Here is a 16,447-nt window from a genome sequence, read left to right as displayed (position 1 = left end):
GGAGAAAAGCCCCCCTAGCCTGCCCCTGTCATCTGTTCACGCGCTGGTGTTCCCAGGGGCAGAGAGCTCTGGTTTGCTTGGCTCATTCACGTAAGTGAGGACATAGTAAGGGCACGTCGATTGAGTCCCCTCAAGGCCAGTGACTGTGCCTCAGGAAGAGGAGAAAACAGTACTGGATAAGGTGGCCCATGTCTTATATAGAGGGTGACACTCTTCCAAGGAGATGGTGCCCTCATCACGGCCACGTAGGGCTTTGTTGTTTGCTGGCGGGCAACATAACACAGGAGGAAAATCAAGTTTGTCTGTCTTTTTATCTCCAAATGTGTATGAAGTATTTCATGTTGTTTTTAAGCTACACAAAACATAATGTCCCCAATACAAATATTGGATGACACTTGAAGCAAAAATGAAAGCGTGTGTAAAGAGAAGTGAGGTTTCTGTGTAGAACCTTAAGTAACTATCAGTGTTCCCAAAAGCCCCATTTATCTTTATAAGCAAACAGGCCCCTGCTGGATAAGCCAAGAGATGCTCTGGGTGCCCCAGGTTGGTTGTGCTTTTCTGCAAAACGGAAGCTGTGATGGGTTTGGAGTGCCAGGATCCTGCCTGCAAGGCTAAAACTTTTTTGCTCCTGGGCTTCCTGGCCTGAGACTCTCCTGACCTCATGTTGCTTTTTTGAGTGTCTGGCAGGGAGAGCCTGGATCTGGGGGTAGGCGCAGGGTGGGGTGACCCCAGGCGCAGCTGCAGGCGCACCATCACAGCCAGTCTGGGCCCTCCCTGCACACCGCACTCCACAGCTGCAGCCTCTCCTTCTGCCCAGAGCATGTGTGTGTGTGTCGGGGCGGGGGGGTTAGGATGGTTAGGACGGCAGCAGAGCGTGAGCTCAGGTCAGATGAGGAAAGTGACGCCTCCCTAGCTCACACCTGGGGGAGCGTTCCCCCTTTCCCCACCTTCTGTGTACAACTCAGATTTTCACAGTTGAAGTCCTGATTTCTAAGCATAACTTCACCCTTCATTCTCCCAGAATAACAGGACTCAAGAAAGAGGTTATATTTTCAAAGGAACTTTTAATTACCATTATTAGGAAGTCTGTCATGAGGCCATGGGAGAGATTTTTTAGCTCATGGAATGAATTTTCCAGCTTTTTCCAGCAAAGATCGTTAGAAAATAAAATGCTCCTTTGCAGAACATCCCCAAAAATCGACCAGTTTTACTGGTTTTTAAAAGCGGTGCTGTCAGGCAGTCCCATGGTATTATCTGTGACTTACATAGAATTCCTTGTTGGCTGCTTAGCCACAGACCCACTGCCTCCGAGAGCACGTGTCGGGTGTTTCCCACGTGCACATCCAAATGCTTTGGGAAAGGGGAAAATGTAACACAGCTGGTTTCCCAAACAATAGTCATGGAAGATGTTCCCTGTGAGGTGGAGACCTGTGGAAAGTCACTCAGCTGGAACCTCCTGTTCTGTGCGTCTTAACGTCATCTCTGCTGCTGCCTCCTTCCATCATTCATGTCTCAGCATTTCCGCTTGAAAGTGGAGGTGGGCCATTGTGTTCCCGCTTTGTACACAGGCACGCAGATGGGCTAATGGGGGTGGCGTCCACGCAGGCAGAATCACATCTGCCTTTAATGGGCCTGTCTGCCCATGGCAGTCCAGTGCCATCCATCTGAGGACACAAGATTAATGAGCTCTACTGTAAGCGACAGCTGGCGCCCGGCAGTGCACTTCTCGGGAGGGAGGTCTGTCCATCCTGTACCAGCCAGGCAGCCTGGACGCGGGAGCTGGGCACGTGTCGCAGGGAGCGGCCCCTCAAGCCGCACCCGCCTCAGAAACTCCGAGGGCCTCCCAAGGCGATAAGCAGAGTGGGAAATGTGGCCTGACTTCTTTCCCAAGGATAAATTAGCAGGGGACAGAATTTCCCAGGCCTTGCCTTGTGTCGCAGTGAACAATCTCACAGCTGAACAGGGTGGATGGCAACATTTATCATGTCAAAGGAGGTTTAAAAAAATTGCATGTATCAAGTCAGCGTTGGAAATACTTCATTAAAAACCATCAGATTGGAAAGTGTTTGGCTCTGCGAACATTGCCCAGACTGACGAGGCAGCAGGGACCCACCTGTCCTGGAAGCAGTGAGCACTTGAGTTCACCCAGCCTTCTGCAGGGTCCCAGGCTGGGGACAAGCACCAAGATGCCTGCAACTGCGTTGAGCTTCTGAGGCCAGCACTACTACAGCCAAGTATGCCTTTGATAGTAGTAATTCCTGAAATCAGGTTTTTAAACATAGGGTGGTTAATAGTGCCAGAAGTATGACTGTGGGGTTCCAACAGCCAGTCTTCCCCCAATTGGATTAAGTCATTAAAAGAAAAGTTACTTTTTCATTCAGGGATGTGACATAATACTCTTTTTTAAAGCGTCTAAGTGTAAGTGTGGAGAGGGCAATCTAATGCAATTATGAAAAAATGAAAGTGTTTAGTCGCCCAGTTGTGTCTGACGCTTTGCAACTCCATGGACTATAGCCTGCCGGCTCCTCAGTCCATGGAATTCTCCAGGCAAGAATACTGGAGCGGGTTGCCATGTCTCCAGTGGATCTTCCTGACCCAGGGATCGAACCCAGGTCTCTTGCATTGCAGGCAGATCCTTTACCATTTACTATGTTCTGTGTTCAAATCTTCAAGTCTTCAACTGCCACTGGTCCCTGAGGGCCCTCCTCAGGATCCAGCCTGAGGACTAGGGGCAGTCTGCTCCCTGGGCCTTTTGTCACTGACCTGGGACTCGGAGGCCCCCCAGATCAAAGCCAGCCTTTCCCTGTAGACAGAGTGCCTTTGGCTCCAGGGCATCCTGGGCCTGCACTCACCTGGTGCCCAGTAGCCTACTTGCTGGCAGCCCATTCTTTCTACTCTGCCCAAGATACAGAAACTTCCAGAAACAGCACTTCCACACATCTGATTTTATATTTTAAATAAGAAGGCAATCCTCTTGAGCCTTGATAGCTTTTATGTTTCACTTTCATATGTTGCACCAGATTCATTCTTCAGACTCTGCAACTTTATAGCCTCACCTAAGAGACATGCAACTCTGTGGAAGTAACCTGACCAGAGTTTATGATTAGGAAGCACTTTATTTTTGCTGTTTATTTATTTTTTTTTTTCCTGTTACTGTGAAAGTAGCACGTGTTCAGGGTGTGGAAAGTCACAAGTAACAAAAGTTTCCTGAAGAAATACTCTCGGCCCCAGCCCTACCTCCCCGACCTACCTGTGGGTGGCAGGTAGTTTGTGACACACCTTTCCGAGTGTTGTGGCACAAGCTCTGATACACTAATGAGCTTGCCGGTAATCAGTTCATTCTTCCCATCTGGCTACTTGACTTCCATCACACTTGTCCACTTGCCCTTCCATCACACTTTGAAGCCTTGGCAACAGTTCTGGGTCTATACCTGTTCAATCTGTGTCCATATGTCCTCTCACACACCCACCTTTACTCTTCCGAGGCCTTCAGTGAAAATGATGGGAGACCTGCAGGCATGGAGTCCACCTGGTCCAGGTCACCCAGTGTATTCGCAGCCAGTGGACACATGAGTTCTGGCCACAGATGAGTCCGTCATCTCTGCAAGCTTCCATAAGAGATTATATTTTCACAGCCAGTCTTTAATGACTCATTCTCCTTTATCTGTGGGGATGATGGTTTTAGAAAATAATCTTTAATCTGTATGTAATAATGAAGATAAGAATGACAAATGGCTTACTTGTTAAAATGTTGCTGGATTAAAATATTGTAGGGGGTTCCTAGGTGGCGCAATGGTAAAGACTCTGCCTGCCAATGCAGGAGACAGAAGAGATGCAGGTTCGACCCTGGGTCAGGAAGATCCCCTGAAGTAGGAAATGGCTATCCACGCCAGTCTTCTTGCCTGGAGAATCCCATGGACAGAGGAGCCTGGTGGGCTACAGTCTCTGGAGGGTTGCAGTTGGACGTGACCGAGACCAAGCACACACAGATATGTAAAGATAATCTCAGTAAAGGATGACATGGCACCCCTGCTGGTGAAGGAGTTACTTTTACTGAACCTGCAAGAGGCCCCCCCTCCTTATGTGTCAAATAGGAACTATGCATGGGTGTGTATGTGGAAGTGGGCGGCGGGTGGTCAGGGCAGCCAACCACAGCATTGCAGGACTCTGCCTAAGTGAGGATAAGGCAGAGGCCAGCACCTCTATTGTGACTGCCTTTCTGTGGGTCAGCCCGTAGCAGCAGGTCAGTACCTCTGTTCCAATTTTAGATTACACCATCTCTAAAGGCAGTGGCTCTGATGCAGCAGAGTGGTTGATGTTAAGTATAGCTTTCACAGAATTACTTATGTGCATGTCTTAGAAATCTTAAGCAAAAGTGAGTCTATAAAATAGCTGGTGTTGCCTCACCAACTGATCTGCTACCTATCTATAAACTTCTTTTCAATTTCTATTAACATGTGTCCTATAATTGGATAGGGCTTCCCTGATAGCTCAGTTGGTAAAGAATCCGCCTGCAATGCAGGAGACCCTGGTTTGATTCCTGGGTCAGGAAGATCTGCTAGAGAAGGGACAGGCTACCCACTCCAGTATTCTTGGGCTTCCCTTGTGGCTCAGCTGGTAAAGAATCCGCCTGCAATGTAGGACACCTGGGTTCGATCCCTGGGTTGGGAAGATTCCCTGGAGGAGGAAAAGGCTACCCACTCCAGTATTCTGGCCTAGAGAATTCCATGGACTCTATAGTCCATGGGGTCGCAGAGAGTCAGACACGACTGAGTGACTTTCACTTATAATTGGATAACAGTCCTACTGGCCAAAGCCCAAACTTGAACCTGTTATTTTAACACTTTATAGCACAAACTCCTGATGGCAAATGGAGGGTTATTCGAGCTTAAAAGGGCTGAAATGTCCTTAGACTTGAGAAAGAAATTGTGGAAACATTTTATCCTGCTGCTTTGTAAGAAGACCAATAAGCCTCTTGATGAAAGTGAAAGAGGAGAGTGAAAAAGTTGACTTAAAGCTCAACATTCAGAAAACGAAGATCATGGCATCTGGTCCCATCACTTCATGGGAAATAGATGGGGAAACAGTGTCAGACTTTTTTTGTGGGGGGCTCCAAAAGCACTGCAGATGGTGATTGCAGCCATGAAATTAGAAGACGCTTACTCCTTGGGAGGAAAGTTATGACCAACCTAGATAGCATATTAAAAAGCAGAGATATTACTTTGCCAACAAAGGTCCGTCTAGTCAAGGCTATGGTTTTTCCAGTGGTCACGTATGGATGTGAGAGTTGGACTGTGAAGAAAGCTGAGCACTGAAGAATTGATGCTTTTGAACTGTGGTGTTGGAGAAGACTCTTGAGAGTCCCTTGGACTGCAAGGAGATCCAACCACTCCATCCTAAAGGAGGTCAGTCCTGGGTGTTCATTGGAAGGACTGATGCTAAAGCTGAAACTCCAGTACTTTGGCCACCTCATGCAAAGAGTTGACTCACTGGAAAAGACTCTGATGCTGGGAGCGATTGGGGGCAGGAGGAGAAGGGGACGACAGAGGATGAGATGGCTGGATGGCATCACCGACTCAATGGACATGAGTTTGAGTAAACTCCGGGAGTTGGTGATGGACAGGGAGGCCTGGCGTGCTGTGATTCATGGGGTCGCAAAGAGTCGGACATGACTGAGCGACTGAACTGAAAGAAATTGGGAAGTTGGCCTTTTTAATTACAATTGCCCATGCTTACCAGAAGGGCTTCTCTGGTGGCTCAGAGGGTAAGGCATCTGCCTGCGATGCAGAAGACCTGGGTTTGATCCCCTGGAGAAGGAAATGGCAACCCACTCCAGTACTCTTGGCCTGGAAAATGCCATGGAGGGAGGAGCCTGGTAGGCTACAGTCAATGGGATCACAAACAGTCGTACAAGACTGAGCAATTTCACTTTTTGTATACTTACCAGATATATAAGCTAAAAGGTTATAGAGCTCAGCACCTGGCACAGAAGGTTCTGAAAGCTCTGTATCTAAGATGACTTTGACCTGAAGACTTAGTCTTGATTCCATCCTTGACTTGATTTGGGTCTTTCTACCAAAAATATAGCCCAGCGAACGGCCACCACTGGGAGAAGTGAGAAGAGTAACGTCTAGATGTTCTTTCAGGAGGGCTACTGTTATTCCCCTTGATGTGGGGAATGGAGTTTGCTTCACAGAGATTAGCCATCTTTGTTTGTGTATTTTTGGCTGTGCTGGATCTTCATTGCAGCAAGGAGGGGCTACTCTCTAGCTGTGGTTGCTCGGACTTCTCACTGCAGTGGCTGCTCATGTGAAGCACAGGCTCCAGGCACGCGGGCTTCAGCAGTGGCAGCGCTCAGGCTCAGCAGTTGCAGTTCCCAGGCTCTAGAGCACAGGCTCAGTAGTCACAGCACATAGACTTAAGTGCTCTGCGGCCTGTGCCACCTTCCCGGAACCAGGCATCAAACCCATGTGTCTCCTGTATTGGTGGGCAGATTCTTAACTACTAGATCCCTAGGGAAGCCCTGGATTAGCTATCCTTAAAATTAAGGCTTGGGCAGGGTTATGCTGCCAGAATTCACATATGCTGGCAGGCTTGTCCAGTCTTGGGTAGCGCAGGCAGACCTGGATCGCAGTCAGGCTCCACGCTTCCTCGCGGCCAGACAGGTTCCCCGTTGCTGTGCGTCCTCCCCTGTGACAAGGGCATGTGCCAGCGTGCACTCAGGCTCGATGTGAGATGCAAGCACTGTCCTGTAGGTGAAGGATCATCACACCCCTGGCTCACTGGAAACTAGTGCTAGTCACCGTCACTGGGTTTCTGTGTGTGTAACAGTCAGTTGGAAGGATCAGTGCCTGTTTGTGGCTCATTCGGGGTCTTCAGTTTTCTCTTGGACATAGTTCTTGCCGTTGTTCTCCAGTGGCAGACCTAGGTTGGCTGCGTGCCAGGCCACATGCTGTGCCCAGGTGACGGTGGTAACAGCTACCAATAGCATCGATTCTCTGGGCTCTTGTCCCCTTTGGCCACCTTCACCCCAAAGCAAGTTTGAGCTTATCCCATGATGATTAAATATAGTATTGGTATAACAGGACATTATGTTGATTGCTCTGGCCCAAATGTGCATGAAAACATTAAGACTTGATTTTATTTAATCTGATATCTATTAATGCCAAAAAGTACTTACTTCCAGCAGAAGCAAAATTTTAATCTGCAAAAGGACAGTCATGTGAACCCTGCTTTCAAGGAGCACAAAATTCTGGTCCTGATGTTGTCAGTGCTGTTAGAGAAGAACCCCAAAGCTGACCACATACATGACTTGTGGTTCATAGGAAAGTACTGATCACATGTGATTTATTATGTGGTTTTCTGCTTTTTCTTCAATGAAACAGAGACAACTGCTCCGAAGTTTGGATAAAAATTACCGTGATTTTATGTTTAAAATAGTTTGACTTGAAAAGTAGTAATTTTTTAAAAATCTAAAATCCAATGATGAAAAATCAAGTCTACCATGAAATAATTTTTTAGCAAACAAATTCTATACTTAGGAAGATGTATATCTGTGAAAAGACTAACACCTCACTCATACATACCTTTAAATACTTTTGGTGTAGAGTTTAAAGAAACTTCTGCATTGATTACAGTTTCACACATTTTATGAATATCTTGTTGAGAACAGTGGTAATTTACTTATATTCTCATAGTTGGAAAGAACGTACAGGATTTTTAGGTTTTCTATTTGCCAAGTTTTGCAAATGTTAACTGAATTGTACTCTCAGTTAAAAGTGAAAATTGGTTTTCATGGTGAGGAAAATCAAGGAGCAATAAATGCTAACAGACCTTTTCACCTGACCAAAAGTCTACTGTATCTAATACTAAAACTTTTCATATAAATTATGGAGAAAACTATGTTGTTTTCAGTGATAAAGTTCATGTTAAGGAATTTCTCTCTTCTAACATCCAAACGTATATCCAGAGTATCACAAATTCTTCCCAAGCATGGCTAACCATTTTTGCATACGTACATGTGTGTTTCATTGATTTGACTAGATGGTTTTAAAAGCATGATTGACTCTCAAGCTGATGGAAGAGAGAAGGCTGCTGGGCATGCAGATCCCAGGCTCACTGCCCTGGGACAGGAGGTTTACCAAGGAGGGGGGATTCTTCTGAGCATGAGGGGCTCTGTCTTCCCATGGTACAGACAGAGTGCCTCTGGTAGGACTGAGAGAGCTTTTAAGTCCTCCTGTCTTATAAATGTACCAAAGAGGATTGCCTTGAGACCATTCAGGGAGCTAGCAACGGGCTTTAGGTGTTCTCCATCTGGTTTCTAGAGATGGACTGATGTGGCTTTTATTATCCAGGTACCATCATTGATTCAGGGTGTATTAATTCATTTGGACAAACCTTCTGATATAATGCCCATGCTGAAGCATACTGAGATAGCAGTCATGGTTTTGAAATGTGTGTTCGTAGAACTAAATAGGTATTATTGGAAAATACAAAATCTTTTAAGTTAGGTAGAGCAGGTTAGTAATAAGAATCCATTCTTCATTATCAGACCTGTTTGCATGCTTCCATGAGCTGAGCACCAGAAATGTGGGAGGTGGTCAGCCTTTGACAACTTGGAGGTGGGGGGACAGGGGAGGCACAAGATAAACAAGTAGTTACAGTAGTTATTCCTGCCATTAGCGAGCAGAAAAGAGATTCTGGGCAGTGACTGTATTTCGAGGGAGGACAAGGAAGCCTTCACCGGCATGTTAAGCCTTTACTTTTAACTGTTAGACCTAAAAGTCACCCCCACCCCACGACTCTGCTTTTTTGCATATATGACCTCTTAGTAACTACAAATCGGAGACTAACCACCACGTTGATGAGACACACGAGCCCTTTATTAATTCCCTCTGGTTCAACAGCTGGCACTCAAGTGACAGCACACAGAGGTGAGTTTATCTCATTACTCCTGTTGTCAACCAGGGCTGTGAGGTCTGAAGTCATGCAGAGCATCCTGGCAGCCCTGGCTCGGTTCCCCTCGCCTCCCTCAGCTTCTTCCCATCTCTGCTTCAGGTGTCCGTGGTACCAGCCTCCTCATCCAAGGAGCCCTTAGCAGCATCGGCCCAGTGGCCCTCGAGCAGCCAGGGGACCCACTCTCCCCCTAACTGTGCAGATTCCCACCATAGCCCCAAACCAGCCCCCCTCCCTTGCTGGCCAGGCCCCTGTCCTCACCCTCATGAGATGCAGAGCTGCCCTCATGTCCCCACAGGTGGCAGAGACCCAGCCGCTGTTCTGCGCCCTCAAGGCACTGCTCGAGGAGCTGCGCGCAGAGCTGCGGGAGGACGCGCGCGCACGCCAGCGGCTGCAGCAGCAATACGCAGGTGACAAGGCTGCCTGGGATGTGGAGTGGGCCGCGCTCACATGCCGCCTGGAGCAGGTACGGCCTGGCCTCCTCTCCAACTGCGGGGAGGGTCTGGATCCCAGGGCCTGGCTGGGAAAGGGGGGCGAGGAGAAACCCGCAGCAAGGGCCTCGGGCACCTGGGAGGTCCCCCGCCTTCCTGTGGTGCCATCCTTCCCTCTTCTTCCCTCTCCCAAGGTGTGAAACACGGCTCCCACCCAGCAGTGTTTCAAAAGCAGCGTCTGTTTCCCCATTCTGTGTAGAACAAGGTTGTCTCTTTTTTATTACTATCCAGTTTATTTAAACTAAAAGCAGAGGAGTTCACCCATTCCCTACTCACTTCCCCCTGGCAGCTCCTTATCTGTTAAGTGTTACCTATGAGCTTGGTTTCATCTGTTTACTTATAGATTCCACATCTACTTCTGATCACACAGTATTTCTCTCTCTCTGATTTCAATTAGCATAAAGCCCTTGAGCTCCACCCACTGTTGCTGCAAATGGCATGATTTTGTTCTTTTTCACCACTGAGTAGTATCCCATTGTATATATGTACCACATCTTCTTTATCCATTCATTCATCCATGAACATTTACATTGCTTCTGTAAATGGTGCTGCTGGGAACATGGGGGTGCAGGTGTCTTCTTGCCTGAGTTTTCTTTGCCTTCAGGTAACAGATACATGAAAAAATGCTCTGTTATTGATCCTCAGGGAAATGCAAATCAAGACCACAATGAGCTGTCACCTCACAGCTGTTGGAGTGGCCCTTATCAGAAAGACTAGAAATAGCGAATGTTGGTGGGGAGAAAGGAGCAAGGATGTCCTTAGTGCCACCAAAGCCTGACCAGCATGAAATGGTGATCAGTACACGGCCATCATTCAGACAGAAGCAAAGAAAACGCAGGTTGTGGTTTTGTTATCTCTAAAAAAAAAAAAAGCAAACGAATGCTTTCCGTTAGATTTCTCCCAGTGCTGGGAAGACCTTGTAGACCTCCCACTACACATGCCCTGACGAGTCGTGCTGTCCTTATTCACACAGAGAAATGAAGGCCGGAGGAAGCATGTTGTCTCAGATTGCAGAGGCTTCACTGAGAGTGGAGACGAGAGCACAGCGGAGCACAGGGTCTCAGAGACTTAAGACCACACCCCTGGTCACTAAGATCAGGCTGCACCGGAAATGCTCTTTTCTGTGGGCTTTCTCCCTGGAAACCTTTGAAAGTGGTCACTTCCTGTGTGGTATCTGCTTGCTCAGACTGCTTCTCTGGGTGTCTCCCCACGCCCCCATCATGGTGCGCCATCTCAGATAATCTCTTTTCTGGGCAGATTGTAATCAAGATTTTCTATCAGTTGGCCCCATCATGAGACAAAAAAAAAACTTGCCTGGAAAGAAGACATCTTCTAAATAGTCTTGATAAAAGCTGAGAGGGCTTGTCCTGTCAGAAGACAGCTTCCGCAGTGCCCACAGGTTCACCTGCACTGCCACCTGGCCCACAGGGGCAGAAGTACCAGGCTCTGGAGGGGGCAAGGTACAGCTGCCTCTGCAGGGGCAGCAGCAAAGCACAGCCAGACCAGAGCTCCTGGCCAGGCTGGACAAGGATGCAGCCGCTGACCCAGTTATGAATCCTGCCGACTGCCTGGTAGGAGCGTCTTACTAGATATTCTGTTTATCTTCGTTCACAGCCTGAAGAGCCAGCTGTGGAAGAGAAATGAGTAAGGACGTTCTGATGAGCTGCCTTTAAGCTTACTTTAAAAATATGTTTATGGGGGAAACAGCTAAATATTTTCAGAAATATAAGCATAGCCAAAAAGAGAAGGCATAATCTTTGAAGCCAGCCAGCTTCAAAACATTTCATCTTTGTTTTAGAGGAACCTGGTATCCACCCACACATTTGCTACAAATAAAGCCTCAGGGATAATCACTGAACACCATGAAGTAAAGCTAGAACTTCAAACCTGGAAGCCAAGTGGGTAATACGTAAAGATTTCATCTTCTGCCCCCAAACTGTTTAAAGTTTCTCAAACATTTGTGGCCTAGGGAACAATGAATGTGGGCTGATGCTAGTACATTTATAATAGTGCCATCTTTGCCCATTTCCACTTAAATGCAAAACAGCTGAATTCTATCCAGAGGGAAATATTTTCTCTCAGTGGAGGCCATGTTGTGTCAATCCCCAAATCTAATTCCTTCAACTGACTCCGAAGTCAGAGCTTGCTTTGCCAGGGATCCCCCAACAGAAAAGACAGATCCTTAGGGGGTTCTCAGTACAGTGGGAGAGCAGAAAAGGGCCAAAGTTAGTAACAGAGTGATTAAGTGCCCTGCCAGACCTGTACACAGGCTCCCAGGAATGGGAGTGTGCAGGGCACACACCTCAGTCCGCAGGCTCAGGGCAGGGTTGTTTGTCAAAGTCCTGCTTAGAATCTTGGAAGATGAACAGGAGTGTCTACATGGAAAAGGAGAGAAAAGGACATCATGAAGACAGGAGTGGCACACCCGAGCAGCTGCACCTCACCATGGACGAGTGGCAAGAAGAATGTTCAAAGAATCAAAACACTGATCCTGATTTCGTCATGGGAGTAAAGCATTTTGACCTGCATTTTTAAGAAGTTATTCTGGTATAGAGGTAGAGAATAGATTAGAAACCATTAGAATTCAGTAGATTAACATGGGGCCATGGATGGATGTCAGGGATCTGCTTATCTAGAATAGGAAAAAGGTTATATATTTGTGCTCATGAATCTGGCACTAAAGTCTATCACAGTCACCAACAGTACACCCCAGTTCCCCCCTCCGGTCCTTGGCACTGCTGTCAGTTTACTTCTACACATCTGTAAACACACAACATGCTGCAACCATCTTTACCTTAGACACTGAGTAGTATTTTAAAGCAATTAAAAATAGAAAATGAGTTATATTTGTATTTATTCAGGATTTCCAGTCATTTCCAGTGTTCTTCATTTTTTGTGTAGATCAAAGTGTTTGCTGGTATATCATTCCATCTGCCCGAAAATGTCCTCTGTCATTTCTTGAAATGCAGGTCTGCTGACAGTAATTTTTTTTTTAAGTTTCCATTTATTGAAAAACCTGTATCCCCCTGTATTTTTGAAAGATGTTGCCGAGTACAGATATCCCCCCTCCAGCCCTTTCACTGTGTTACTCCGTTGTCCCCTGACTTGCATAGTTTCCAAGGAGAAGTCTGCTGTCATTCCCATCTTTGTGCCTCCATGGGTGGTTTTTTTCTCTGTCTGCCTCCAAGGTTTCCTCTTTGGTTTTCAGCAGTGTGCATGTGGTGTCTAGATGGGAGTTCTTCTGCTTGCTTGTTTGTGGTCTTCAACCTCCTGGGTGCTTGATGTGTGTTTATTATAGACTGCTAGGTTCCATCGCTGCCCTATTACCAGGTTCCACAGAGGGGCGAAGGATGTAGGGATAGACATGTGCCTGCCTTCAAGGAGCTGTACAGCAGAACAGGCAGGAGACATGGTGACTCGGAGTCTGCAAGGGGATTGAGGAGTGGACCGTGGGAAGCTGGGTGGATTCTCTTATTCACCTCTGTATGACTCTGTCAGATATTCATAATTAAGACTTTAAAGACGAAAATTATTTCCTCTGTAAGCTTGGTCAGATCTTGATTTAAACACGATTCCAGGGATAATACATGAATGTGCTGAGGTTTTCTTCACCTAATAATGTGAGACTGTCAGGGACTAAGTTCCCATGTCTTATCCTTGACAGCTGGAAGCAAAGAATGAAAAGAGCTTGGGAGACCCAGGCTCCTGCACCGACAGCAAAGGGGCATTCAGGAAGGAGAGGGAGGTGCAGCAGAAGCTGCTGGCGGACAGTCACAGGCTGGTCATGGACCTGCGCTGGCAGATCCACCACAGCGAGAAGAACTGGAACCGGGAGAAGGTGGAGCTTCTCGACCGCCTGGACCGGGAGCGACAGGAGTGGGGGCGGCAGGAGAAGGAGATGCTGTGGAGAATTGAACAGGTGAGGGTGCCCCTAGGAGGAACGGGGATGCCTGGCCTGGAAACCAGGGAACTCAGAGGGGAAACTGAAATAGCTCTGGAGTCTCTGCCATATCAGGCTGATCTAGGGGCTTCCAGAGGAAGAGGAAGAAATCCTAGGGGTTCCAGGTTGGAGACCTAGGGTCAGCCCTCCTACAACACAGGTCTTTTCATGCAAAGTCAGTGGGTAACTTTACTCAATGTGTCTGGTTGGGGGTGGGGATAACTTTTTTAAGGTGTTAAAAGACTAAACTTGAAAGGCAAGGTTATTTCATATCTTAGAAAGTGATTTCTGCCAAAAAGCAAACTAGCTTTTAAGTCTGCCACTAAAGATGTGGTCACAGTGACTGCTCCAGCTTGAATGGAATTGTCCATTAGTGAAGAAACTGCTGAATTCAGTAGGAAGTCAGACTGTTTGCACCTGCTGTGGATCTTGCAGAGCTGTGATTAGACAGGACACGGTCAGGGGAGGTGACTGGTAGTTCATTATCTTCAACTAAACAAACGATTCAAAAACACAGATGAGTTCAGTGGGAGAGGCAAGTTTTCTGCAGATAATCATTCCCTGCCTTGCGTCAGATGTAGGACAGTTTGCATAGCTGTGATCCTGCTTGAGTGGTGCACAAATTAATTTCCACATGAAAACGATGAAAGATTGGGATTCTTTCCGGGCTGAGTTTTGACATCGCATACAATTTCAGCCTGTCACACTTATAAATTCAGGTGGCCTCAAGGAAATGTATTAATAAGAAACTGAAAGCAGGAAAAATAACCTATTATTTTACAAATGCCCATGCTGCCTTTTGGAGAAGGCAATGGCACCCCACTCCAGTACTCTTGCCTGGAAAATCCCATGGATGGAGGAGCCTAGTAGGCTGCAGTCCATGGGGTCGCTAAGAGTCAGACACGACTGAGCGACTTCACTTTCACTTTTCACTTTCATGCATTGGAGAAGGAAATGGCAACCCACTCCAGTGTTCTTGCCTGGAGAATCCCAAGGACTGGGGAGCCTGGTGGGCTGCCGTCTATGGGGTCGCACAGAGTCGGACACGACTGAAGTGACTTAGCAGCAGCAGCATGCTGCCTTTTGGAAAATGTGCTGTCTTATTCCTGAGACATGGACCTCTGTTCTGCAGGTGCAATGGCTAAGGTCCGTTTCTGCTTACTGGTGGGGAGGGAGGGTGGAAGTGAGAACTGAAAAGAACCAGGAGCTTTTGGCTCAAGAACCCCTGAGCAGAAGCAAGTGCATTTGCAGATAGAGAGGCCTGACGTCCTTCCTGGGTTTGGTTACTCACACAGCTGAGTCACCCAAACTGATAGGTGATCTGGCTCATTTCAGAATTCCCCAGAGTCTATCAAAGGAAGGTTGGCCACTTCCTGTTTGGCCTAGAATGTGACACTTGAGAAGACTGTCCTGTCTTAAACCCTCGATGTGCCTGTGCTCCATGCAGAGGATCAGCTGTTGGGTGGGAGTCACGGGGCAGAGGCAGCATGTACTCTGACAGAGTGCTTATAGATTCACCCAGTGTTAATTAACAAGTGTCATGGCTGTTCCAGGCCCCTCCCTGGAGGGTCCCTCCTGCACCCCAGCAAGACCATGGTCATCATCTCTTTGCCTGTCAGCTCTAAGCTCCTTGCTCTTGTCTTGGCTTCACTGTGGATATAACCTTGGATGTAAATGAAGCGAGTCTTTAAGGGCTTCATTTTACTTTGGGGAATGAGGGTAATTTCTAATAAAGGAACGATTAGTAAGACTTCTGGTGATGTTCACCTTTAAAGAGTTAATGTCCTGGGGATGAGCAGCATTTTAAGACTGTCTTTGGGAAGGTGAGTGAGCAGGGGCTGAAGCCCATTTGCAGCTTGTCACTACTGCCACAGTTCTACCACGATGACGGCCTCAGAACTTTAGTCTTCCAGGTTAACACGTTTGAGCAAACGGACTTGAGTGAGACGTGGGTTCTGGGTGTTCCTTCATCTGTTTCTGAAATCTGTGGTGGACCCCACATATTGGTACCGTGAGTTCACTGCTGTTTTTAGAAGAGGGTTTGTTGATGCTTTAGATATACAGTTGTGGCTTTAAAAAATAACTCCAGCCCAGTATTTGACATTTTTAAAATCACAGTACCCAATCCTGAAAATTAGGAAAAGCAGTTAAAGGCATTTTTTATAAAAGGAAACTGACTTGACGTGTTTAGCGTATGTAGGTCTGTTAGTTATTGTTCGTTCATTTAACTTTTAGCTGCATGTTCCACAGATGAACTGGACATGCAGGCGAGCGCTCTTCATAAAGCATGCCCCTCGATATCTGACTACGTGGTGGGCCGTGTGACCTTGCCTATGATGGCCTAGACAGATGGTGAGAGGAGTAACAGTAAATCCATTTTCCACTGCGAGAACACATGCTTCATACTTGTGCAGGGGCACTGAATTCCTACATGATTTCTGTGCCTCGTGAGGAGTTTTATGTGATGAATGACTGTGGGAATGTGGTAGAGGTCATGTAACACACACTATCTATTGCATCGGCAGCTCGTCTCTGCCCAGACCTAATGGTGAGGGTTAACTTCTCTGGAGTCACATCACATTTCTCCTGTGAATCATCAGGTCCCAGTTAGCCTGCAGAGGCTCTAGGTTCTGTTAAAAACCTGAAGGAAAGCTCCAGCGTCATTCTGTTACTCTTCCAGTGACTTCCTTAAATCAGTTGCCTCTACAGCAAAAAAGCCTGTTCTTTTAAAACCTGTGTACAAAGTAACGTTTTTTCTTGGAAACAGTTCAGGTAAGGGGACACTCTGAAGGGTGTTTTGCTGCCTGTATTATTTGAAGAAGTGAAGTCACTCAGTCATGTCTTTTAGCAAACCCCATGGACTGTAGCCTACCAGACTCCTCCATCCATGGGATTTTCCAGGTGAAGGTACTGCAGTGGGTTGCCATTTCCTTCTCCAGGGGATCTTCCTGACCCAAGGATCGAACCCAGGTCTTCCGCATTGCAGGCTTTACCGTCTGAGCCACCTGGGAAGCCCCAAGGGACATCATTTAAATTTGGTGTTTGCTCTAGAAGTTGTTCT

At 47.1% G+C, this 16,447-nt stretch overlaps 1 protein-coding gene across 1 annotated transcript in view; it reads left to right on the top strand.

The window, feature by feature from the left end:
• MTCL1 (microtubule crosslinking factor 1) overlaps positions 1–16,447 on the top strand; it is a 112,940-nt gene that overhangs the window by 84,413 nt on the left and 12,080 nt on the right. The window contains exons 9-10 of the mRNA XM_010859088.1: positions 9,254–9,421; positions 13,111–13,365. Coding sequence (XP_010857390.1) covers positions 9,254–9,421; positions 13,111–13,365 — 423 coding nt within the window. The remainder of the gene's footprint in view (positions 1–9,253; positions 9,422–13,110; positions 13,366–16,447) is intronic.

Source organism: Bison bison, unplaced genomic scaffold (genome assembly GCF_000754665.1).
Source record: "Bison bison bison isolate TAMUID 2011002044 unplaced genomic scaffold, Bison_UMD1.0 scf7180017864453, whole genome shotgun sequence".
Taxonomy (NCBI): domain Eukaryota; kingdom Metazoa; phylum Chordata; class Mammalia; order Artiodactyla; family Bovidae; genus Bison; species Bison bison.
The sequence above is the reverse complement of the archived record's forward strand: the minus strand, read 5'-3'. Positions and strand labels throughout refer to the sequence as shown.